At 40.6% G+C, this 27,306-nt stretch overlaps 3 protein-coding genes across 3 annotated transcripts; all 3 read left to right on the top strand.

The window, feature by feature from the left end:
* Window positions 1-2,073: 2,073 nt before the first annotated feature.
* On the top strand, window positions 2,074-3,018 carry LOC115457074 (olfactory receptor 13F1-like). Its single transcript, XM_030186497.1, has one exon. It carries the CDS (start codon window positions 2,074-2,076, stop codon window positions 3,016-3,018), a length of 945 nt encoding a protein of 314 aa, XP_030042357.1.
* Window positions 3,019-9,253: 6,235 nt separating this feature from the next.
* Window positions 9,254-9,832, top strand: LOC115457073 (olfactory receptor 1F1-like). Its single transcript, XM_030186496.1, has one exon. It carries the CDS (start codon window positions 9,254-9,256, stop codon window positions 9,830-9,832), a length of 579 nt encoding a protein of 192 aa, XP_030042356.1.
* A 16,324-nt stretch (window positions 9,833-26,156) lies between these two features.
* Window positions 26,157-26,768, top strand: LOC115457071 (olfactory receptor 1F1-like). Its single transcript, XM_030186495.1, has one exon. It carries the CDS (start codon window positions 26,157-26,159, stop codon window positions 26,766-26,768), a length of 612 nt encoding a protein of 203 aa, XP_030042355.1.
* The last annotated feature ends 538 nt before the right edge of the window (window positions 26,769-27,306 follow it).

Genomic DNA, 27,306 nt, shown 5'->3' with positions numbered 1-27,306 from the left:
GCATCGTATAACGGAAGAGTTGTGTTATGTCCATTACGTGCTTTAGTTTTGTTGTTTTGTAGAGATCAGGTATTTATGTTGGATTGGTAGGGTATGCCTTTTTAAACAGGTTAGTTTTTAGTGTTTTCCGGAAGATTAGTTGATCGTACGTAGTTTTCAAGGCTTTTACTTTTGTTACATAGGGAGGTTGTCAATAGTTTATGTGGTTAGTTGTAGAATAGCTTGAATAGGTAGGTTTTCATAAGTTTTCTGAACAGGAGATAGTCAGTGATACTTATTGTGGCTTTGGTATTGAGTTCCACATGTCCTTCCCTCAGCCTATTCTCTCAACTCTCCTTCATCCCCTGCCTCTCTTTGGTAAGGATTCACACACTAATGGCCATGCAATAAGGGCCATTAATGCCAAAAATAATCAGCCACTAGAGTGTGGGAAAGATCAACGTAATGGCATACTAAGGCCACTTTTTTGCCACAACTTTGTAAAAGGGTCTCTTTTGGGCTCATTTTCAAAAGAGAAGGGCGCCCATCTTTTGACACAAATTGGGAGATGGGCATCCTTCTCCCAAGGTCGCCGAAATCGGCATAATAGAAAGCTGATTTTGGGCAACCTCAACTGCTTTCCATGGCGGAGACAACTAAAGTTCCCGATGGTGTATCGGAAGCATAGCGAAGGCGGGACTGGGGCGTGCTTAACACATGGGTGTCCTCGGCCGTTGACGGAAAAAAGAAAGGCGTCCCTGACCAACACTTGGCCGACTTTACTTAGTCCATTTTTTCTTGCGACCAAGCCTCAAAAAGGTGCCAGAACTGACCAGATGACCACCGGAGGGAATCTGGGATAACATCCTGTTACTCCCCCAGTGGTCACTAACCCCCTCCCACCCTAAAAAGAACTTTAAAAATATTTTTTGCCAGCCTCGAATATCATACCCAGCTCCCTGACAGCAGTATGCAGGTCCCTGGAGCAGCTTTAGTGGGTGCAATGCACTTCAGGCTGGCAGACCCAGGCCCATCCCCCCATACCTGTTACACTTGTGGTGGTAAATGTGAGCCCTTCAATACCCACCAGAAACCTTCTGTACCCACATTTAAAGGCCCCCTTCACCCCTTAGGGCTATGGTAGTGTTGTACAGTTATGGGTAGTTGTGGGTAGTGGGGTTGAGGGGGGATGGGGGGCTCAGCACACAAGGTAAGGGAGCTATGCAGCTGGGAGCAATTTATGAAGTCCACTGCAGTGCCCCCGAAGGTGCCCGGTTGGTGTCCTGGCATGTCAGAGGGACCAGTGCACTACGAATGCTGGCTCCTTCCACGACCATAGGGCTTGCATTTGGTCGTTTCTGAGATGGGCGTCCTCGGTTTCCATTATTGCTGAAAACCGGAGACGACCACCTCTAAGGACGACCATTTCTAAGGTTGCCCTAAATGTGGATATCTGGGCATCTCCGACCTTATTATCAAAATGAAAAATGGCCACCCATCTTGTTTTGACATTATGGGTTTCCCCGCCCCTTTGCCGGGACGTCCTGCGAGGACGTCCTCAGGGAAACTTGGGCGCCCCATTCGATTGTGCCCCTCCACGTGAACAGTTACTGATGACATTGATCCCAAAAAACAAATTTTAAAAAATTCAAACAAAATGAAAATTCCCATATAAATGTTTTAAAAAATTGAAGACACACCTTAGCACTCAGAAAATGAGAGATTAGACTTCTCATCCCCTTCCTTTGTTTCCCATTTCACTGTACACTCATGATCTTACTTCTCACAAACTCGTTTCAAAACTGTGTGTCTTTACTTTCGCCACAATTTCCCCTCAGGTCTCTTTCCATCTATATTTCATATGGGGAATAATGGGTGGAAACACTTGTGAAAATTAATGAACATTCGATAGGAGAAGATTTTTAAACAAGTTGCCACTGTTCCAATAGATTTTGAAGTAAAATAAATGAGTTCTTCGCTTAAACGTCTGATAGCCATATGCTCTGTATCGTTGGGATCTCATATATATTGCAAAACAGATATTATTCATTCATTTGCAACATTTCTCTTGTTTTATATATTTACCAACAGATCATGAACATGAAAACCATAAAGGGAGAGAATGAGACATCAGCCACAGGATTCATCATTTTGGGCTTCTCTAACCAATCTCGCCTGCATGTCTTCATTTACGCAATAGTTTTACCAGCCTACGTCATCTCGATGCTGGGAAATATTGGGTTCTTAGTATTAATGTTCTCTGACCATCATCTCCACAAACCCATGTACTTCTTCCTCTGCAACTTATCCTTTGTAGATATTTGGAACACCACAGTCACTGTCTCTACGTTGCTACAAAGCCTTTTAAAGGGGAAGACCTTTATTTCATTTTCTTCATGTATGACACAGCTTTACCTAATCATAATTGCTTTAAGTACAGAATTCTGGCTTCTCACAGCCATGGCCTACGATCGGTTTGTAGCAATATGTAAACCTCTACATTACCCACTCCTCATGAACAAAAGGAACTGCATTTTACTTGCAGCTTCTTCCTGGACAGCGGGTTGTTTAGATATGATTCCTTTAGTAGATTTTGTATCCCATTACTCCTTTTGTGCTTCCAATGAGATTAACCATTTCTACTGTGACATCAACGCACTGCTAAAACTCTCCTGCAGTGATACGCACAACTTTGAATTACTAGCACTTTATGAAGGGATTTTTATGGGTGTCACCCCCTTTCTACTTACCCTTTCATCCTACGCCTTTATCATTTCCACCATACTGAAAATCAGCTCTTCTGAAGGAAGACACAAGGCCTTCTCCACCTGCTCCTCCCACCTCACTGTTGTTGTTCTGTTTTATGGCACTGTTATATGCATCTATATGAGTCCAAGTTCAATGTTTTCATCAGAGCAAGATAAAATGTTTGCCCTTCTGTACACGGTGTTCATTCCCATGCTAAACCCCTTCATTTATAGCATGAGAAATCAAGAAGTAAAAAATGCACTGAGAAATCTCATCTTTAGAAAGCAATAGCAATGTATCACTGCCATCTGAAACTTCACCAGAAATGAATAATCTTGATTATTTCTGTTACTATAAAGTTTTAAAATAATGTTAAGGATTCTTTGAATTATTGTTCTTTTAATTAGAGGAGTGTGGTAGCCTTGTTAGTCCACTCTTAAGGTTATCAATAGAAATCAAACAAAATAAAACATGGAAAAGAAAATCAGATGATACCTTTTTTATTGGACATAACTTAATACATTTCTTGATTAGCTTTCGAAGGTCGCCCTCCCCTCACCTATCCACACCCACCCTGTTAGAATATCAATGATATGCTTTGATGTCCCCATGCATACCTCCGACCCACCCCCATCCTCCCACCCTGTCAGACTGTCATAGTAATGCTTGAATGTTTTCACTTATATACACTGTCAGCTAGCACATTTGCTTATTTCCAATCTGAGGAAGAAGGGCGACCTTCGAAAGCTAATCAAGAAATGTATTAAGTTATGACCAATAAAAAAGGTATCATCTTATTTTCTTTTCCATGTTTTATTTTGTTTGATTTCTATTGTTCTTTTAATGAAATCATTGATCATGATTAGGGCAGCTACCTGTACTATTGCACATGTTTTCAGACAGGAACTAATTAAACACTTTAGAAATCTCTAAACCCATGTTCCTACATTCCTGCTTGCAGAATTTATCGGTTAGGACTAGATTCTAATTATGGCGCCTGAAAAATCAGCACTGAAATAAAAATTCTGCCTATGTGTATTCTAGAAATTCTGTGTAAATCTAAGTGTGGTTTATAGAATACGCCTAGGGCAGGGGTAGGCAACTCCAGTCCTCGAGAGCCGGAGGCAGCTCAGGTTTTCAGGATATCTACTACTACTACTACCATTAAACATTTCTATAGCACTACTAGACTTACGCAGCGCTGTACAAATGAACATGAAAAGACAGTCCCTGCTCAACAGAGCTTACAATCTAAATTGGACAGACGAACAGACAGCTAGGGGTGGGGAAATTGCAGTGGTAGGGGTGATAAGTGAGGGTGTTGAGTAAGAGAGTCATGGTTAGGAGTCGAAAGCAGTAGCAAAGAGGTGGCTTTAAGCCTAGACTTGAAGACAGCCAGAGACTGAGCCTGACGTACTGGCTCAGGGAGTCTATTCCAGGCATAGGGAGCAGAGAGATAGAAGGAACGGAGCCTGGAGTTAGCAGTGGGGGAGAAGGGGGACGACAAGAGACATTTACCCAGTGAACAGAGTTCACGGGGAGGAGTGTAGGGAGAGATGAGAGCGGAAAGGTACTGAGGAGCTGCAGTGATTTAACCAGAGCTGACATTGTGATGTCATAATGCCTCAGTCCACCAATGCCTAAGAGCCAACCTCATCAGTGATGTCACAATGGCTTGACTGTCCTATACTTGGCTCATACTACTACTACTACTACTATTAAACATTTATATAGCGCTACTAGATTTACGCAGCGCTGTACAAATGAACATGAAAAGACAGTCCCTGCTCAACAGAGCTTACAATCTAAATTGGACAGACGGACAGACAGCTAGGGGTGGAAAAATAGATAGATAGATAGATAGATAGATAGATAGATAGATAGATAGATAGATAGATAGATAGATAGATAGATAGACAGACAGACATCTAGGGGTGGGGAAATAGATAGATCTATCTCCTGCATATTCATTGTGGATATCCTGAAAACCTGACCTGCCTCCGGCTCTCGAGGACTGGGATTGCCTACCTCTGGCCTAGGGGGTTTATAGAATATGCCTAGCGGCCATGACAGTGCCTAACTTTAGGTGTGGCCTTTTATGCCAAGTAAAGCTTGGTGGAAATACCGGCACCTATGTCAGGCATGTGATTGTATGTATAGTGCATGTATTGCTTCCTTTCCTGGTCTAAGAACTCTTTGCATTGCTTAGATGTTGAGAAAAGTGACGTAACGATCGTTTATGATTGGTTCTAATCATTGTGTGTATATAGCTAATCATTGTATATACCTTAATCATTGTAGAATTTAGCTCCTGTAATAAAGGTTTCATTTATCTAATACGAATCCCAAAGAATCCATGGTAATTATTGAGTAGTCTGTGTCAGTGAGACAGGCTGTAAATTCATAGCAGTTCAGAACGGAGCAGGTATATTCTGTAACCCTGCACAAAGTTTTTCTTACGCCCACAACCTGCCCATGTCACGTCCATAGCCATACCCCCCTTTTAGGCAGTACACATTAGAATTCATGCTGACATTTCGCACAATGTGCTTTGCTAATAGTCCATGTAAATTCTAACTAATGCCAATTAGTGCTGATAACTGCTTGTTAAATCTATCTACAGGGTTTTCTAGAAAAACATAGGGAGATGCAACTGCACACCACTACCATAGAACCTATGGGTGAAGGGGGGCAACTAGATGTGAGTACAGTGGGTTTGTGGTGGGTTTTGGAAGGCTCACATTTACCACCACAAGTATAACAGGTGGGGGGGGGGATGGGCCTGGGTCCACCTGCCTGAAGTGCACTGTAGTACCCACTAAAACTATTCCAGGGACCTGCATACTGCTGTCATGGAGCTGGGTATGATAGATGAGGTTGGCATAGAGGATGGGAAAATATGTTTTAAACATTTTTTGAGGGTGGGAGGGGGTTAGTGATCACTTGGGGAGTAAGGGGAAGTCATCCCCAATTCCCTCCAGTGGTCATCTGGACATTTAGGGCACATTTGTGTGGCTTGGTCATAAGAAAAAAAGGACCAAGTAATGTCGACCAAGTATTTGTCAGGGACGCCCTTCTTTTTTCCATTATCGGCCGAGGACACCCATGATGTGTTAAGCACGCCCCAGTCCCGCCTTCCCTATGCTTCCGACACGCCCCCGTAAACTTTGGTCGTCCCCGCGACAGAAAGCAGTTGAGGACGCCCAAAATCAGCTTTCGATTATGCCGATGCAACTGCACACCACTACCATAGAACCTATGGGTGAAGGGGGGCAACTAGATGTGAGTACAGTGGGTTTGTGGTGGGTTTTGGAAGGCTCACATTTACCACCACAAGTATAACAGGTAGGGGGGGGGGGGATGAGCCTGGGTCCACCTGCCTGAAGTGCACTGTAGTACCCACTAAAACTATTCCAGGGACCTGCATACTGCTGTCATGGAGCTGGGTATGATAGATGAGGTTGGCATAGAGGCTGGAAAAATATTTTTTAAACATTTTTTTGAGGGTGGGAGGGAGTTAGTGATCACTTGGGGAGTAAGGGGAAGTCATCCCCAATTCCCTCCAGTGGTCATCTGGACATTTAGGGCACATTTGTGTGGCTTGGTCATAAGAAAAAAAGGACCAAGTAATGTCGACCAAGTGTTTGTCAGGGACGCCCTTCTTTTTTCCATTATCGGCCGAGGACACCCATGATGTGTTAAGCACGCCCCAGTCCCGCCTTCGCTAGGCTTCCGACACGCCCCCGTAAACTTTGGTCGTCCCCGCAACAGAAAGCAGTTGAGGACGCCCAAAATCAGCTTTCGATTATGCCGATTTGGGCGACCTTGGGAGAAGGATGCCCATCTCCCGATTTGTGTCGAAAGATGGGAGCCCTTCTCTTTCGAAAATAAGCCTAGAAATCTGCACAGAAACTGAAGCATATTCTATAACAATGCACATAACTTAAATGGTTAACCAGCTGATCAGAACTGTTAATTATTATTACTATTTGTTGCATTTGTATCCCACACTTTCCCACCTATTTGCAGGCTCAATGTGGCTTACATGGTACCGTAGAGGCGTTCGCCAACTCCGGTAAAAAAAATACAAAGTGATGTTGTGGTCGAATAAGGTTCATGTGTTACAGACACATTGGGGAATTGTAGAGAAGAAGAGTTATGTAGTGTTCATTACGAGCTTTGGTTTCGTTATGTTACAGGGTTCAGGCACTTAGGTTGGGTCGGTAGGGTATGACTTTTCGAACAGGTTGGTCTTTAGTGATTTCCGGAAGTTAATGTGGTTGTATGTTGTTTTCACGGCTTTTGGTAGTGTGTTCCATAGTTGTGTGCTTATGTAAGGGAAGCTGGATGCATAAGTTGATTTGTATTTGAGTCCTTTATAGCTTGCGTAGTGGAGATTTAAGTATGTTCTTGTTGATCCAGTTGTGTTTCTGGTTGGAAGGTCTATGAGGTCTGTTGGATGTTAGCAAGCAATTATCAGCACTGATTGGCATTAATTGAGATTTAAGCGCACAACTCACTAATTCTATAACAGGGTGCACCTAAATTCTAAGTTGTATAGTTGAAAAGGGGGTGTGGTGTGGGTGTTTCTAAAATCTATGTGCATAATTATAGATTACACCCAATCTGCAGCTAATTTAGGCATTGAGATTTACACCAAGAAAAGGTGGCTTAAATGGATGCAACTAGATTTAGTCGTGTGACGACCCGCTCAGTGTATTTTTATATACCGTGCAGAAACTTAGGTCTATTCTATAACATGTAGGCATACTTTAGAGAATATGCTTCGTCATAATATTTCCATTCAGATTTTTCAGGTGCCATATATAGAATCTGGCCCTATATATAGAATTCACACCAATAAGGCCATTTTGAAAGTGCTCTGAGCACGTATAACTTGTTTTTTTAGGCTACACCAGGTGCTCAGCTTAGTGGTTGGTGCACTAGACTGAGAATCACAGGAGCAAATGCTCATATCCTATTAAAACTGCTTGTGACTTTGCTCAAATAACTTAACCCTCCGTTGCCTCAGATAGAAACTTAAGACCTAATATTCACCTAATGCCAAACTTAACACACTAACCAATCAATATTCAGCCAACAGTAGTCAGTGTTTTTTTTTTTAACGCTGGCTGACATATTGATATTTAATGCTGAATCATTTTGAAGCAGCAGCTTTAAATATCTGCGGCTGACAGGTGTGTAAGAGGCTGCTGCTACCTGCATAACTCTTGTTTACAGGTTCCCCTCCCATCCTCTGGAAGCCTATTTGCCTTTATAAAGCAGGCTTAAAATTTGTTATTTTAAACTTTTTATAATAGGCATACTGTTAGAAAATCAAGCTCATACAGTCTTCAAGTTTCACCAAATCAAAGGCAAATGGTCACCAAAACCTCTTAAGTAGTAAACGTTCTCATTAACAGAAAACAAACAAACCAGACAAACTTAGTGTTCCTCTTTAGCCCATGAGTTCCTGTGTCTCTGATGCCCCTCCTTCCCAATCCTTCATGTCCCAGCAGCTTTGAACTTCTTTATTAGCTGACTGATTCAAAGACTACCTTTTGAGCTAGAAGCAACTGTGTGGCAACTGAATAACGCAAGTCAGTTCAAACATTTTTCTTCTTAAACCACACATCTGGATTTCATTTAACATCACAGCTTTTGGGCTGAGAATGATAAGATGAGATGAACTATCATGCATGTCTTATTGGTGGTGAGTTGAACACGCATTATAGATATAAGAGGTCACGTCAACATGTAAGTATAAATATGTATCTATTTCTGAAGGACAGAAAATTGTGTTCAATGAAATTACATATATAGACCCCATGTATTTATTTATAAGAGTGCTTATCTCAGATCAGAAGTATTGGGTGAATTGCAAACCATTACAGGATTCGGGGGGGGGGGGGGGGGGGGTCTTTTACTAAGGCATGCTAGTGTTTTTAGGGTTTTCACAATTTCCCTTCAGGTCTCTTTCCAGCTATATTTCATATGGGCAATAATGGGTGGAAACGTGAAAATTAATGAACGTTCGATAAGAGAAGATTTGCAAACCTGTTGCCATTGTTCCAATAGATTTTGAAGTAAATTAAATGAGTTCTTCGCTTAATCGTCTGATCTGCAACATTTCTCTTTTTTATATATTTACCAACAGATCATGAACATGAAAACCATAAAGGGAGAGAATGAGACATCAGCCACAGGATTCATCATTTTGGGCTTCTCTAACCAATCTCGCCTGCATGTCTTCATTTACGCAATAGTTTTACCAGCCTACGTCATCTCGATGCTGGGAAATATTGGGTTCTTAGTATTAATGTTCTCTGACCATCATCTCCACAAACCCATGTACTTCTTCCTCAGCAACTTGTCCTTTGTAGATATTTGGAACACCACAATCACTGTCTCTACTTTGCTACAAAGCCTTTTAGAGGGGAAGATCTTTATTTCATTTTCTTCATGTATGACACAGCTCTACCTATTCTTAATTGCTTTAGGTACAGAATTCTACCTTCTCACAGCCATGGCCTATGATCGGTTTGTAGCAATATGTAAACCTCTACATTACCCACTCCTCATGAACAAAAGGAACTGCATTTTACTTGCAGCTTCTTCCTGGACAGTGGGTTGTTTAGATATGATTCCTTTAGTAGATTTTGTATCCCATTACTCCTTTTGTGCTTCCAAGGAGATTAACCATTTCTACTGTGACCTCAACGCACTGGTAAAACTCTCCTGCAGTGATACGCACAACTTTGAATTACTAGCACTTTATGAAGGGATTTTTATGGGTGTCACCCCCTTTCTACTTACCCTTTCATCCTACGCCTTTATCATTTCCACCATACTGAAAATCAGCTCTTCTGAAGGAAGACACAAGGCCTTCTCCACCTGTTCCTCCCACCTCACTGTTGTTGTTCTGTTTTATGGCACTGTTATATGTATCTATACGAGTCCAAGTTCAATGTTTTCATCAGAGCAAGATAAAATGTTTGCCCTTCTGTACACGGTGTTCATTCCCATGCTAAACCCCTTCATTTATAGCATGAGAAATCAAGAAGTAAAAAATGCACTGAGAAATCTCATCTTTAGAAAGCAATAGCAATGTATCACTGCCATCTGAATCTTCACCAGAAATGAATAATCTTGATTATTTCTGTTACTATAAAGTTTTTAAAAAAATGTTAAGGATTCTTTGAATTATTGTTCTTTTAATTAGAGGAGTGTGGTAGCCGTGTTAGTCCACTCTTAAGGTTATCAATAGAAATCAAACAAAATAAAACATGGAAAAGAAAATCAGATGATACCTTTTTTATTGGACATAACTTAATACATTTCTTGATTAGCTTTCGAAGGTCGCCCTCCCCTCACCTATCCACACCCACCTTGTTAGAATATCAATGATATGCTTTGATGTCCCCATGCATACCTCCGACCCACCCCCATCCTCCCACCCTGTCAGACTGTCATAGTAATGCTTGAATGTTTTCACTTATATACACTGTCAGCTAGCACATTTGCTTATTTCCGATCTGACGAAGAAGGGCAACCTTCGAAAGCTAATCAAGAAATGTATTAAGTTATGTCCAATAAAAAAGGTATCATCTTATTTTCTTTTCCATGTTTTATTTTGTTTGATTTCTATTGTTCTTTTAATGAAATCATTGATCATGATTAGGGCAGCTACCTGTACTATTGCACATGTTTTCAGACAGGAACTAATTAAACACTTTAGAAATCTCTAAACCCATGTTCCTACATTCCTGCTTGCAGAATTTATCGGTTAGGACTAGATTCTAATTATGGCGCCTGAAAAATCAGCACTGAAAAAAAAATTCTGCCTATGTGTATTCTAGAAATTCTATGTAAATCTAAGTGTGGTTTATAGAATACGCCTAGGGCAGGGGTAGGCAACTCCAGTCCTCGAGAGCCGGAGGCAGGTCAGGTTTTCAGGATATCTACTACTACTACTACTATTAAACATTTCTATAGCGCTACAAGATTTACGCAGCGCTGTACAAATGAACATGAACATGTCCCTGGACAGACGGACAGACAGCTAGGAGTGGAAAAATAGATAGATAGATAAATAGATAGACATCTAGGGGTGGGGAAATAGATAGATCTATCTCCTGCATATTCATTGTGGATATCCTGAAAACCTGACCTGCCTCCGGCTCTCGAGGACTGGGATTGCCTACCTCTGGCCTAGGGGGTTTATAGAATATGCCTAGCGGCCATGACAGTGCCTAACTTTAGGTGTGGCCTTTTATGCCAAGTAAAGCTTGGTGGAAATACCGGCACCTATGTCAGGCATGTGATTGTATGTATAGTGCATGTATTGCTTCCTTTCCTGGTCTAAGAACTCTTTGCATTGCTTAGATGTTGAGACAAGTGACGTAACGATCGTTTATGGTTGTTTCTAATCATTGTGTGTATATAGCTAATCATTGTATATACCTTAATCATCGTAGAATTTAGCTCCTGTAATAAAGGTTTCATTTATCTAATACGAATCCAAAAGAATCTTGAGTACACAGTTACGGAACGCACTGCCGCGCAACTTAAAAACGATCTACGAACCTGACTAACTTCCGTAAACTGTTGGAATGTATTGTATTTTGCATGCATTGCCTGTCACCTATTATTTCTCTGTGATTACTCTGTGACCTCTGATGTGAATTACTTAGAGAGGTCACACAGCTATGCAACTTCCTGTGGGGGTTAGATGCAGCAGATGCAGCACATGGAGCACATGGAGCTCATGATCTCTCCTAACCTGAGAGGATCTATGGTGGTGTGAGCATCCATTACCATCTAAGCACATGGAAGGAGCTGATAATACAAATGTATAGTAATATGTATATATAAGCCTGTCTGATTATAATCTAACTACAAACTGTGAGTAAACAGATGTTTTGTTACTTCAACTTTAAAGTGACTCAGCAGTGAATTATTCTGGGGTGAATGAGAGAGAGATGAAGAAAGAAATTAACATTTCTAAAGCTGAAGCTGTGTGTACTAAAATCTGCTAATTATTTACTACAAATAATCCAACAAAAAGGGTTATGGGCCCAGGGCTCAGGAATTGAAAAAGAAGAGAAATATTACCAGGCAGAAAAAAAGGCCACATTTTTCTCTTAAGTCTTTAAAGGAAAGATTCAGTCTGTCTCTCTCTCCCCCCACACAGCAGACAGAAGGCTAAGAAAATGGCTGAGGGAAGAAATTCACCATTGTTCTATTCTCTCAAGGTGCCTAGATTAACTGAGTTTAATTATCGGCAGTGGGAACTAAGATTCATATGTCTCCTTCGAGCAAAAAGATTAGATATATGCTTAGACCAAGACAGAACAGCTGAAAATATGGCTGAATGGGACAGTGCAAACTATTATGTGAAGTGCATGCTTTTGGAAGCTCTCTCAGAGAAACAAGCCATATTAGTGGAGGGAAAAGATACACCAAAGGACATTTTATATAAACTGAGAACTATGTATGCAACTACATATGCAAAGCAGCAACCAATTTGGTTGGCAGAGTTGAATGAAACCAAATTAAGGGATAAAAGTAAATGTAATGATCACATTATGCATCTTATGTCTTCATTTCAAAAGCTAGAACTTTCTGGAATTCCCATGTGTGATGCATTGAAAAGAGCATTTCTTTTTACCTCACTATCAAAGAAGTTTGATGTTTTTAGGTCTGTAAATGAGGCCATTGAAGGGCAATCTTTTGAACAGGCAACATCAAAACTAAGGCAGGAATGCATAGTAAATGATTCTGAGGAGATGTGTTCTCAAAGCAAGTCAGAGAGAAATGAAACAAATTTCTTGGCAAAGAACAGAGGAAGGCGGAGCTATGGGAAAACTCCACCCAAGGGCAAGCTGATTTGCTACTCATGTGGAAAGGAGGGACATGTATCTAAATGGTGTAAGGAAACACAAAACACTCCCTCTAGCTCACCTAAGCCAATGGAACTAAAGAATTTCCAAACCAGGAAATGTATGAAGGACAAAGATAAACACAAGGGCTTTCTAATGACAGAAAAATCTTTGACTATGGTAAATAATAATTCAAATGAAAGTACTTGGATTTTGGATTCAGGGAGCACATGCCATTTAACCAATTGTAAGGATTTCTTTCAGGAAATGTGTCCAGAGGAAGGTATCCTTAAAACTGCAAACGCAGGGACTGCTAAGATCCAAGCAAAAGGTATTGGATTCTTAAAATGCAAAGTGTCTAATGAAGTTAAAGAAATTCCTGTAAGTGATGTCTTGTATATTCCCCAAGCAGTTTGCAATATGCTTAGTGTATCTACATTAGATAAGAAGGGATTTGTGATTCATTTTGAAAACAGTAAGTGCACAATCTCTAAAAATGATGAAGTGTATGCTGAAGCTTTTATGCATAATGATGTTTATAAGCTGAACATTTCAGGTGAAGCCTCACATATGGCGCAAGTAAGGAAGAATGATGGTAAATGTAGTCTGGAAATCTGGCACCGCCGCCTGGGACATCGTGATTTTAAGGTGATCCAGGATCTTTACAGTAAGCAACTAGCCACCGGCATTCAGATAAGTGCAGATGCTGGTAAAATGGAGAAATGCATAGACTGTGTTACTCAAAAGGGTGCGAGACCCTCATTTCCTGCATACACAGGAAATAGGAGTAATAAAGTACTGGACTTAATACACAGTGACTTATGTGGACCGTTTAATATCCCATCATTGGGAAATAACAGATTTGTGCTAATATTCTTGGATGATTTCTCTAGATATTGTGTGGCCTATTTGCTGAAAGAGAAAAGTCAAGTCACAGACATGCTGAAGAAATACGTAGCCATGGTGAGCAATAAATTTGAAAGAAAACCAAAGGTTCTTCAGACTGACAATGGTGGTGAGTTCATTTCACAAAGCATGCGCACATTTCTAGAACAAGAAGGCATTCAGCATATCACAACAGTAGCTTATACACCAGAGCAAAATTCTGTTGCAGAGAGAAAATTTAGGTCACTTGTGGAAATGACCAGATGTATGCTGTCAGATAGCAATCTCCCTAAAAGACTATGGGGGGAAGCCATTCTCACAGCAGTGTACCTACAAAACAGAATGCCAACTAAAGGCGCTGAGCGCACACCACATGAGACATGGCATGGTAGGAAGCCAAACCTGTCACACATAAGAACATTTGGAAGTACAGCATATGCTCATGTACCAAAGCAAAGAAGGCATAAGCTGGATTCCACAACAGAAAGGGGCATTTTAGTTGGCTATGCTCCAGGACACAAAGGATATAGAATTTTGAATCTGAAAACTGGCATTGTTGGCATAAGACATGTTACATATTTTGATGAAAACAAAAGGGTTGATAAAGGCTGGATTATCCCAGATGAGCCTTATCATCCAGAATATGAAACTAGAACCATAATAGACATGCCAGTGTATATAAATGCCATACCAAGGCAGATGTCTGAAAGCAACTCATCTGTATCTAACGAGGAACAGACAGAGGAAGCAGACACAGAAAGGATCATTGAAGAAGACAGTACAGTTGGAGAAGGGGAATCAATTGGAGAAGAACTCTCAGATTTAGAGGATGCGGAAAGGTCAGACCAACCTGTTGTCAGACGCTCATCCAGGGAAAACAAAGGTGTTCCACCCCCAAGACTGTCTTATCTAACAAAGTCAGCAGAAGCTCAAGAGCCCTTAACATGGGATGAGATTGAGAAAATGCCAGCAGAAGAAGCTGCTGAATGGCATAAAGCTGCACAAGAAGAAATTGATGCATTGGATAAAAATAATACTTGGATTCTTACAAAATTACCTCCTGGCAAGAAAGCTATAGGATGCAAATGGGTATTCAAGTTAAAAAGGAATGCACAAGGAAAAGTGGAAAGGTATAAAGCCAGATTAGTGGCAAAGGGATATCTTCAAAAATATGGAGAAGATTTTGATGAAGTGTTTGCACCTGTAGTGAAACACACGACAATCAGAACACTTCTGAGCATTGCAGTCTCAAAAGGCATGCAAGTCAAACACATTGATGTGAAAACAGCGTTTCTTCACGGAGATATAACTGAAGACTTGTACATGGAACAACCAACAGGTTTCATAAATACAAAACAAAGACAGCTAGTGTGTAAATTAAACAAAGGTCTTTATGGATTAAAGCAAAGTGCAAAATGTTGGAATGAAAAATTGCATGAAATATTGACAAATTTAGGATTTAAGCAAGGTGAAGCAGATAAATGCTTGTACACTAGGTGCACAAATGGACAATATGCATACATTTTAGCTTTTGTTGATGATCTGCTCATTGCAAGCAAAAGTGAGCAAGAGTACAAGGACATTGTAAAGTGTTTAAACCAGAATGTTGAGATAAAAGAACTTGGTAATGTGTCATACTATCTTGGTATAGAAATTGAGAAACAAAATGATGGTTCTTATCTTCTAAGCCAGAAGCAGAAAATAAATGAGCTTATTGAAAGTTTAGGTATGCAAGATGCCCAAGTTGTAAGCACTCCCATGATCACTGATTTTCTGAAGGATGAAACAGTAAGAGAACCTTTACCAGATAACATCCAATATAGATCAGCCATAGGTAAGCTTTTATATCTAGCTACCACATACAGGGCTGATATAGCAAATGCAGTAGGAATTTTGAGCAGAAGGGTCAGCTCACCTACCAAATCAGATTGGACTGCAGTTAAAAGGATGGTAAGGTATTTAAAGGGTACCATTGATTGTAAATTAAAGATTTCAGCCAATAGTAATCCAAAACTAATATGTTACTGTGATTCAGATTGGGCAGGGGATCATTCTGATTATAAATCCACAAGTGGATATGTGTTTATGTATGGAAATGTACAAATTTCATGGGCCAGTCATAAACAAAGTATTGTGAGTTTGTCTTCTACAGAAGCTGAATACGTGGCCGTATCGGAAGCGTGCAGAGAACTGATGTGGATTGAAAAACTTATGCTGGATTTCGGAATAGCTGAAAAGAGACCAATCCAGATAATGGAAGATAATCAGAGCTGCATCCGACTGTCACAGAATGACAAGGTTCAGTCACGCACCAAGCACATCGCAACGAAATACCACAACGTGCGAGAGTTGGCGAAAGAAGGGGTCATCAGTCTACACTATTGTCACACCAGTGAGATGACAGCTGACATCATGACCAAACCGTTACCCAGAGAACATTTTGTGAATCTGCGTATAAAGCTTGGACTTTGTATGAATAAATAATTGCATGACAGTTATGCATGAGAAGGGGTTTGTTGGAATGTATTGTATTTTGCATGCATTGCCTGTCACCTATTATTTCTCTGTGATTACTCTGTGACCTCTGATGTGAATTACTTAGAGAGGTCACACAGCTATGCAACTTCCTGTGGGGGTTAGATGCAGCAGATGCAGCACATGGAGCACATGGAGCTCATGATCTCTCCTAACCTGAGAGGATCTATGGTGGTGTGAGCATCCATTACCATCTAAGCACATGGAAGGAGCTGATAATACAAATGTATAGTAATATGTATATATAAGCCTGTCTGATTATAATCTAACTACAAACTGTGAGTAAACAGATGTTTTGTTACTTCAACTTTAAAGTGACTCAGCAGTGAATTATTCTGGGGTGAATGAGAGAGAGATGAAGAAAGAAATTAACATTTCTAAAGCTGAAGCTGTGTGTACTAAAATCTGCTAATTATTTACTACAAATAATCCAACATAAACTACTGAAGACTCATCTCTTTAACAAGGCATACCACAAAGACCAACAAATGTGAATATACACAACTCCTCCACATATATTCAGAATTGTCTTATAATATCTGCTTGTTATATCACTAGTGGCCTAGTGGTTAGGGTGGCGGACTTTGGTCCTGAGGAACTGAGTTTGATTCCCACTTCAGGCACAGGCAGCTCCTTGGGACTCTGGGCAAGTCACTTAACCCTCCATTGCCCCATGTAAGCCGCATTGAGCCTGCCATGAGTGGGAAAGCGCAGGGTACAAATGTAACAAAAATAAAATAGATACTATTGGAGATTCTACATGGAATGTTGCTATTCCACTAGCAACATTCCATGTAGAAGCCTGCGCGGCCACATTGGTGATCTGCAAGGGCCGACTTCTAGTGGAATAGCAACATTCCATGTGGAATCTCAAATAGTAGCAACAGTGGAGGAGTGGCCTAATGGTTAGGGTGGCGGACTTTGGTCCTGAGGAACTGAGTTTGATTCCCACTTCAGGCACAGGCAGCTCCTTGTGACTCTGGGCAAGTCACTTAACCCTCCATTGCCCCATGTAAGCTGCATTGAGCCTGCCATGAGTGGGAAAGCGCGGGGTACAAATGTAACAAAAATAAAATAGATACTATTGGAGATTCTACATGGAATGTTGCTACTATTGGAGATTCTACATGGAATATTGGAGATTCTAGATGGAATGTTGCTACTATTGGAGATTCTACATGGAATGTTGCTATTCCACTAGGCTGCGCAGGCTTCTGCTTCTGTGAGTCTGACGTCCTGCACGTACGTGCAGGACGTCAGACTCACAGAAGCAGAAGCCTGCGCGGCCACATTGGTGATCTGCAAGGGCCGACTTCTACATGGAATGTTGCTAGTGGAATAGCAACATTCCATGTAGAATCTCAAATAGTAGCAACAGTGGAGGAGTGGCCTAGTGGTTAGGGTGGTGGACTTTGGTCCTGGGGAACTGAGGAACTGAGTTCGATTCCCACTTCAGGCACAGGCAGCTCCTTGGGACTCTAGGCAAGTCACTTAACTCTCCATTGCCCCATGTAAGCCGCATTGAGCCTGCCATGAGTGGGAAAGCGCGGGGTTCAAATGTAACAAAAAAACTATCATGTTTTTCACTATAATGCTACCCAAGATCCTTCTGCAATACTAATTGTCTATTCTCTAATCTATTTCTACCATTCATAATATATTGTAAGCCACATTGAGCCTGCAAAGAGGTGGGAAAATGTGGGATACAAATGCAATAAATAAATTATTGAGTAGTCTGTGTCAGTGAGATAGGCTGTAAATTCACAGCAGTTCAGCAGGGAGCAGGTATATTCTATAACCCTGCACAAAGTTTTTCATCACATCCACAACCTGTCCATTTCACGCCCATAGCCGTGCCCCCTTTTAGGCAGTAGGCATTAAAATTTACGCTGACATTTTACAGAATGTGCTTTGCAAATAATCCATGTAAATTCTAACTAATGCCAATTAGTGCTGATAACTGCTTGTTAAATCTATCTATAGGGTTTTCTAGAAAAACATAGGGAGATGTATATCAATGCACTTATCAATTCTAGCAATTCATTTCTTTATAGGCAAACAGTACATAGAGGGGCATAATCGAACGGGGCGCCCAAGTTTTCCTGAGGACGTCCTTGCAGGACGATGGGCGGCCATCTTTCGTTTCAATAATACAGTCGGGGATGACCAAATCTCAACATTTAGGTCGACCTTAGAGATTGTCGTCCTTAGAGATGGTTGTCTCTGATTTTCGGCGATAATGGAAACCGAGGATGCCCATCTCAGAAACAACCAAATCGAAGCCGTTTGCTTGTGGGAGGAGCCAGCATTCATAGTGCACTGGTCCCTCTGACATTGCAGGACACCAACCGGGCACTCTAGGAGGCACTGCAGTGGACTTCAGAAAAAGCTCCCAGGTGCATAGCTCCCAGGTGCATAGCTCCCTTACCTTGTGTGCCGAGTCCACCAACCCCCCACCCCCCAAAAAAAAAAAACCCCACTCCCCCACAACTGTACACCACTACCATAGAACCTATGGGTGAAGGGGGCACCCAGATGTGGGTACAGTGGGTTTGTGGTGGGTTATGGAGAGCTCACATTTACCACCAGAAATATAACAGGTAGGGGGGGACGGGCCTGGGTCAGCCTGCCTGAAGTACACTGCAGTACCCACTAAAACTGCTCCAGGGACCTGCATACTGTTGTCATGGAGCTGAGTATGATATTTGAGGCTGGAAAAATATATTTTTTAATTTTTTTTTTTTTTGGGGGGGGTGGGAGGGGGTTAGTGACCATTGGCAGTGTAATGGGAGGTCATCCCCGATTCCCTCCAGTAGTTACCTGGTCACTTAAGGCACATTTTTGTGGCTTGGTCATCAATAGAAATCAAACAAAATAAAACATGGAAAAGAAAATAAGATGATACTTCTTTTATTGGACATAACTTAATACATTTCTTGATTAGCTTTCGAAGGTTGCCCTTCTTTGTCAGATCGGAAATAAGCAAATGTGGAAGATGACAGAATATATAAGAGAGAGAAACATCAAAGCATTACTTTGACAGTCTGACAGGGTGGGAGGGTGGGGTTATGCATGGGGACATCAAAGCATTTCATTGCTATTCTAACAGGACGGGTGTTGGTAGGTGAGAGGAGGATAATTAACAAGGAAATAAATACAACTTTATGGTTTATGGTGGGTTAGAAAACCCAGATCCTTATTAAGGATAATAAACAGAGAGATAAACAGAGAAATACAACTTTATGGTTTATAATGGGTGAGGAAACCCAGGTCTTTATTCAGTCCTGTCTGTTGGGTGTTAAAATATTCAATCATTCTTATTTCAAACGTTTTACATTCCTGTATTGTTTTAAAATTACCTTTCAGTATCCTTACTGTGAAATCACTGGTGCCGTGTTCTGGTCTTGTAAAGTGTAGGTCCACAGGGGCTTGGTCGTAAGAAAATAAAGGACCTAGTAAAGTCAGCTAAGTGTTCGTCAAGGACGCCCTTCTTTTTTCCATTATCGTCCGAGGACGCCCATGTGTTAAGCACGCCCCAGTCCTGCCTTCACTATGCTTCTGACACGCCCCCATAAACTTTGGTCTTCCCCGCGACAGAAAGCAGTTGAGGACGCCCAAAATCGGCTTTCGATTATGCTGATTTGGGTGACCCTGGGAGAAGGACGCCCACCTCCCGATTTGTGTCGAAAGATGGCCACCCTTCTCTTTCGAAAATAAGCCCGATAGTCTCTCATATACTCAAGTAACTTTATATCTGTTCAGTGAAAAAGACACTTTTGGATTCTCAGAAGCAGCGTCATCTCATATATATCATATATTTCAACTGCTATCACATTAGCAGATGGATGTTTTCAATCGTCATTAGTCTCACATTTTTTCAAAAGTCTATTTAGCTTTTTATATCTTTTAAACTTCACAATATATAGTCATTAAAAATAAACATGACACTTCACTTTCCAAACGGACTCACTGTCAACAACATGGCCAGTGTTTCGGAGCCTTCCTCAAGGTAGCGGTCCATACATATTAGAATAGCTTCTTTGTCAAGTGCCTCTGTAGAGTTCGTTTCAAAAGCTAAGTACCAGTGTTTTTTTTGAATGACTATATATTGTAAAGTTTAAAAGATATGAAAGTAAAATAGACTTCTGAAAACATTTGAAAAAATGTATTTATTGATGTCTATAATACTTGATGCGGTCATTCTGTGGATTCTGGTTTTCCACAAAGCTTATGTCTTTCCCCACTTCTATCCTATTATATTATTGTAGTTCTGCCCCTCTTCACATCTTTCTTTTTCTCCCTATTATGTCCTCTTTCTTTCTCTCACTTCTCTTTTTATTAGATTGTAAGCCATCCTGAGGTTATCCCGAGGGCGGGATAAGAAATTCTAAATAAACCTGGAAACTTGGTATAGGATGGGACTCATAGTTTCCGCAGATCCTTTTTCATGTTTTCCACTCCCTCCCCGGTGTCCACTCTGTTACAAATCTTAGTATCGTCCGCAAAAAGACAAACTTTACCTTCTAACCCTTTGGCAATGTCACTCACAAATTGGTCCCAGCACCGATCCCTGAGGCACTCCACTACTCACCTTCCCCTCCTCCGAGCGAATTCCATTCACCACCACCCTCTGGTTTCTGTCCGTCAACCAGTTCCTAATCTAGTTCACCACGTCGGGTCCTATCTTCAGCCTGTCCAGTTTATTCAAGAGTCTCCTGTGGGGAACCGTGTCAAAAGCTTTGCTGAAATCTAAGTAGATTACGTCCATAGCACGTCCTTGATTCAATTCTCCAGTCACCCAGTCAAAGAATTCAATGAGATTCGTTTGACATGATTTCCCTTTGGTAAAACTATGTTGTTTCGGATCTTGCAACTTCCTGGAAGCCAATAAGGTCATCTACTATGTTACTATGATGACTGAAAGCGTCCATGTACTAATGAGATAGCAGTTGAAAGATAAGAGATTTATGAGAGGAAGCTGCTTCTGAGGATCCAAAAGTATCTTTTTCACTGAACAGATATATTGCCTATGTCAATAACTGATTGTTAGCATCCCATTATCAGTGCTGATTTGCTCATTAATAAATTAGGTTATACATATTGTTATTAAATAAGCTTCGATTTCTGTGCTGATCTCTCATCGTGATTATATAGAACCGGATGTTAGTGTTAGAGCCATGGCAGCGTCAGTGGCCCACTTGAAGTCAGCCACTAGTGAAGAGATTTGCAAGGCTGCGACGTGGTCATCAGTCCACACATTCACATCTCATTACTGCCTCCAGCAGGATACCCGACGCGACAGTCGGTTTGGGCAGTCGGTGCTGCAGAATCTGTTCGGGGTTTAGAATCCAACTCCACCCCCCTTAGGCCCAGTTTTATTCTGTTCAGGCTGCACTCTCAGCTAGTTGTTCTTTGTAGGTCAATTCTTGTTGTTTAGATTGTAAGCTCTTTCGAGCAGGGACTGTCTCTTTGTGTCAGGTGTTCAGCGCTGCGTGCGTCTGGTAGCGCTATACAAATGCTAATAATAATAAGTCATAGAATTCTATCAGCTATGTGTATAGTTTAATTATTAACTTAGCAGCTAATTGCCATTAACAATCAATACTTAGCTATGATCAGCCTTATTTTTCAGTTACTACTACTTTCAATTATTTCTATAGAAGTTATAGACCTGCAAAGTGCTGTACAGATTATATGCAGGTACTTTCTCAGTCCCTAGTGGGCTCACAATCTAAGAGATCCTTTTACTAAGGTGCACTGAAAAATGGCCTGCGGAAGTGTAAACGTGTGTTTTGGGCGCGCACGCAGAATTATTTTTCAGCGCACCTACAAAAAAAAATGCTTATTTTTGCCGAAAACGGACGTGCGGCAAAATGAAAATTGTTTCATGTCCATTTTGGGTCTAGGGCCTTACCGCCAGCCATAGACCTAGCGGTAAAGAATTTGGGAGGTAATGACCTACGCGCGTCAGATGCCACTTGGCCCACGTCCGCTATGCGCGCCAGAAAATAAAAAATATTTTCCAGATGCTTGTAGCGGATGCATGTTAAAATTGAAATTACTGCAAAGGCCAGGCGGTAACTCCAATTTGGCGTGCAGCGGTCGCGCGTAGACGCTTACGCAGCTTAGTAAAATGACCCAAAGTTTTTTTGTATGTAGAGCAATGGAAAGTTAAGTGACTTTCCCAGAATTATAATGGCCTGCAGAGGGAATTAAACCCAGTTCCCTAGGACCTCAGTCAACTGCTCTAACCATTAGACTACTCCTCCACTCCATTCTTAGTTCCTGTTCTACAAATGGACCGTGCAAAACCCATAGCATGCAACTTCAAAGGGGCATGTACCTGGGAGGGACCTGGGTGGGTGAGAAGCATAACTAATATTTATGCGCTCAGGTTATAAAATGCTATCAGTTACGGGCCTGTCAATAGTTAGAGGGAAGTATAGATTTTTCTATTTATTTATTTAACACATTTATAACCCATATATATCTAAGCGGGAATACATAAAAACATACATAATCATAAAATATTAAGTCCGCAATGCAAAATCAGACCTAATATAGAATATTCAAATTTAAAAAAATCCAACAACCAACAAGACCTAGGGAAATATCAACACACTAACAACAAGTATCCTTCTCTAAACCTCAAGGTCATATACACATAGAAAAGCTTTTTAAAACTGGGATATATCGGACAGTGATCTAATATTTTCAGGCAGGTGGCCAGATTCTATATACGGTACCTCAAAATCTGCACGGAAACCGAAGCATATTCTGTAACCAATGCGCATAACTTAAATAGTTAACTAGCTGATCAGAACTGTTAATTATTATTATTATTTGTTGCATTTGTATCCCACATTTCCCCACCTATTTTCAGGCTCAATGTGGCTTACATGGTACCGTAGAGGCGTTCGCCAACTCCGGTAGAGAAACAAATACAAAGTGATGTTGTTGTCGAATAAGGTTCATGTGCTACAGACACATTGGGGAATGGTAGAGAAGAAGAGTTATGTAGTGTTCATTACGAGCTTTGGTTTCGTTATGTTGCAGGGTTCAGGCACTTAAGTTGGGTCGGTAGGGTATGCCTTTTTGAACAGGTTGGTCTTTAGTGATTTCCGGAAGTTAAGGTGGACATACGTTGTTTTCACGGCTTTTGGTAGTGCGTTCCATAGTTGTGTGCTTATGTAGGAGAAGCTTGATGCATAGGTTGATTTGTATTTGAGTCCTTTACAGCTTGGGTAGTGGAGATTTAAGTATGTTCGTGTTGATCCGATTGTGTTTCTGGTTGGAAGGTCTATGAGGTCTGTTGGATGTTAACAAGCAATTATCAGCACTAATTGGCATGAATTGAGATTTATGCGCACAACTCACTAATTCTATAACAGGGTGCACCTAAATTCTAAGTTGTATAGTTGAAAAGGGGGTGTGGCCAGGGGTGCGGTGTGGGTGTTTCTAAAATCTATTTGCATTATTATAGAATACAACCAATCTGCAACTAATTTAGACATTGGGATTTACTTCAAGAAAAAGGTGGCTTAAATGGATGCAACTAGATTTAGTCATGTGGCGAGCCGCTCAGTGTATTCTACATACCGTGCAGAAATTTAGGTCTATTCTATAAAATGTAGGCATACTTTAGAGAATATGCTTCGTCATAATATTTTCCATGCAGATTTTTCAGGTGCCATATATTGGCACCATTAATGCCAATTCTGTACTCTAGGTCATTTTGAAAGTGCTCTGAGCACGTATAACTTGTTTTTTAAGGCTAAAACCAGGTGCTCAGCTTAGTGGTTGGTGCACTAGACTGAGAATCACAGGAGCAAATGCTCATATCCTATTAAAACTGCTTGTGACTTTGCTCAAATAACTTAACCCTCCGTCGCCTCAGATAGAAACTTAAGACCTAATATTCACCTAACGCCAAACTGAGAACATTAACCAATCAATATTCAGCCGACAGTAGTCAGTGTTTTTTTTAAACGCTGGCTGACATGTTGATATTTAATGCTGGGTCATTTTGAAGTAGCAGCTTTAAATATTTGTGGCTGACAGGTGAGTAAGAGGCTGCTGGGACCTGCATAACTCTTGTTTACAGGTTCCCCTCCCACCCTCTTTATAAAGCAGGCTTAAAAATTGTTATTTTAAACTTCTTATAATAGGCGTACTGTTAGAAAATCAAGCTCATACTGTCTTGAACTTTCACCAAATCAAAGGCAAATGATCACCAAACCCTCTTTAGAACTAAACATTCTCATTAACAGGAAAAAACCAAACCAAACAAACTTAAAGTGTGTTCTTCATTAGCCCCTGAGTTCCTGTGTCTCTGATGACCCTCCTTCCCAAACCTTCATGTCCCAGAAGCTTTGATCTTCTTTATTAGCTGACTGATTCAAAGTCTACTTTTTGAGGAAGAAGCAACCGTGTGGCAACTGAATAACGCAAGTCAGTTCAAACATTTTTCTTCTTAAATCACACATCTGGATTTCATTTAACTTCACTGCTCTTGGGCTGAGAATGCTAAAATGAAATTAGCTATCATGCTTGTCTTATCGGTGGTGATTAAAACATGCTTTATAGGTATAAGAGGTCACATCAACATGTAAGTATGAATATGTATCTGTTTCTGAATGACAGAAAATTGTGTTCAATGACATTACATATATAGACCCCATAGAAAGCAGAAATCACATAGAATACAAAGTGATGATATATTTATAAGCATGCTTTATAATTATTGGGTGAATAAGAAATCATTACAGTATGAAATGCAAGGGTTTACATTTCTTCATGTTGAATCATTCCTATGACACAATCTAAGACTGTGATTTCAAAAATATCTTGTATCATAATATAAAATGATTTCCCTTCTATAAAAGTACTTTGCTATCTGCCACAATACAAAATGGAAGACAAAATGAGTGATTGAAATTCTGGTGCCTGAGGATAAAGTAGATCACAAATGTATCCATCCGGACTATGGATTTTGAAATGTGATTCTTTCTGTCCTTCTCCATCTCAGAAGACTCATCCTTTCCAGTTATTTTCTGCTTAACTGCATTAACACCCTTACTTGAAGGATACCCGACATCATCTTTCTCAGGTTTTCTAACTCAGCAGACAATGAAATCTGGAAGATTTTTCATGATTCTAGAAAGCAGACCTTCCACTCCTAACTTTTCACATGCGTGATCTAAAGGGAATTTTCCAGCTCTAGAGTAGCTACAGTTCAATGATGTGAATTGATGATCTTGAGTGAGATTTCCAGTGAAACATCGCTTAACTATAATAGAATAAAAATGAGAATGGAAGTCCTTTTCATACCCTAAGTATCCTGACTGATTTACAGACCCACTAATTTATTACTGTATGCAGGCAGAGGCTAGTGGTAAGAGAAGAAGGCTGAGAACATCTCAGAAAATTAGAGATTAAAGTTCTCTTCTCCTTCCTCTGTTTCCCATTTCCCTGTACCCTCAAAAAAGTACACAATTTCCCCTCAGGTCTCTTTCCATCTATATTTCATATGGAGAATAACGGGTGGATACACATGTGAAAATTAATGGACATTCGATAGGAGAAGATTTTTAAACCAGTTGCCACTGTTCCAATTGAACCTGAAGTAAACTGAATGAGTTCTTTCCTTAAACTTCTGATAGTCATATGCTCTGTATTATTGGGATCTCATATATATTGCAAAACAGATATTATTCAGTCATCTGCAGCATTTCTCTTGTTTTATATATTTACCAACAGATCATGAACATGGAAACCATAAAGGGAGAGAATGAGACATCAGCCACAGGATTCATCATTTTGGGCTTCTCTAACGAATCTCGCCTGCATGTCTTCATTTACGCAATAGTTTTACCAGCCTACGTCATCTCGATGCTGGGAAATATTGGGTTCTTAGTATTAATGTTCTCTGACCATCATCTCCACAAACCCATGTACTTCTTCCTCAGCAACTTGTCCTTTGTAGATATTTTGAACACCACAGTCACTGTCTCTACGTTGCTACAAAGCCTTTTAGAGGGGATGACATTTATTTCATTTTCTCTGTGTATGACACAGCTTTACCTATTCTTAATTGCTTTAGGTACAGAATTCTACCTTCTCACAGCCATGGCCTATGATCGGTTTGCAGCAATATGTAAACCTCTACATTACCCACTCCTTATGAACAAAAAGAATTGCATTTTACTTGCAGCTTCTTCCTGGACAGCTGGTTTTATGGATATGATTCCTGTAGTAGATTTTATATCCCATTACTCCTTTTGTACTTCCAATGAGATTAACCATTTCTTCTGTGATCCCAATGCACTGCTAAAACTCTCCTGCAGTGATACACACAACTTTGAAATGCTAGCACTTTATGAAGGGATTTTTATGGCTGTCTCCCCCTTTCTATTTACCCTTTCATCCTACGCCTTTATCATTTCCACCATACTGAAAATCAGCTCTTCTGAAGGGAGGCGCAAGGCCTTCTCCACCTGCTCCTCCCACCTCACTGTTGTTATTCTGTTTTATGGCACTGTTATATGCATCTATATAAGCCCAAGTTCAATGTTTTCATCAGAGCAAGATAAAATATTTGCCCTTCTGTACACAGTATTCATTCCCATGCTAAACCCTTTCATTTATAGCATGAGAAATCGAGAAGTAAAAAATGCACTGCGAAATCTCATCTTTAGAAAGCAAAATGGAAGGAAGCAAGGTAGAATCGTTGCCATCTGAAACTTCACCAGGAATCAATAGTCTTGATTATTCCTTTTACTATAAAGTTAAAAAAATTAAGAGTTCTTTGTATTATAGTTGTTTTATTAAATCGTTGATCATGATGAGGGCTACTGGATGTACTATTGTGCGCAATTGCTTAGTGTGTGAAGTTGTGTGTGCAAGTCATAGTTATGTGTATAGTTTAATTAGCAGCTAATTGGTCTCCTTCTTTGACCATATTCAACAAATCGCCAAAACCTGTCGCTTCTTTATCTTCAACATTAGCAAAATTTGCCCCTTCCTTTCTGAACACGCCACCAGAACCCTTGCCCACACCCTTGTTACTTCTTGCTTAGACTATTGTAATCTACTTCTCACTGGTCTTCCACTCAGCCATCTCTCTCCTCTCCAATCTGTCCAGAATTCTGCAGCATGACTTATTTTCCGCCAAAATCGTTATGCCCACACTAGCCGAGTCCTCAAATCACTTCACTGGCTCCCTGTCCGCTTCCATATACAGTTCAAACTCCTCTTACTGACCTTTAAATGCATCCAC

The sequence above is a fragment of the Microcaecilia unicolor genome, chromosome 14 (assembly GCF_901765095.1).
Source record: "Microcaecilia unicolor chromosome 14, aMicUni1.1, whole genome shotgun sequence".
Classification (NCBI taxonomy): Eukaryota; Metazoa; Chordata; class Amphibia; order Gymnophiona; family Siphonopidae; genus Microcaecilia; species Microcaecilia unicolor.
Note: the sequence above shows the minus strand (reverse complement) of the source record. Positions and strands in the feature narration are given on the sequence as shown.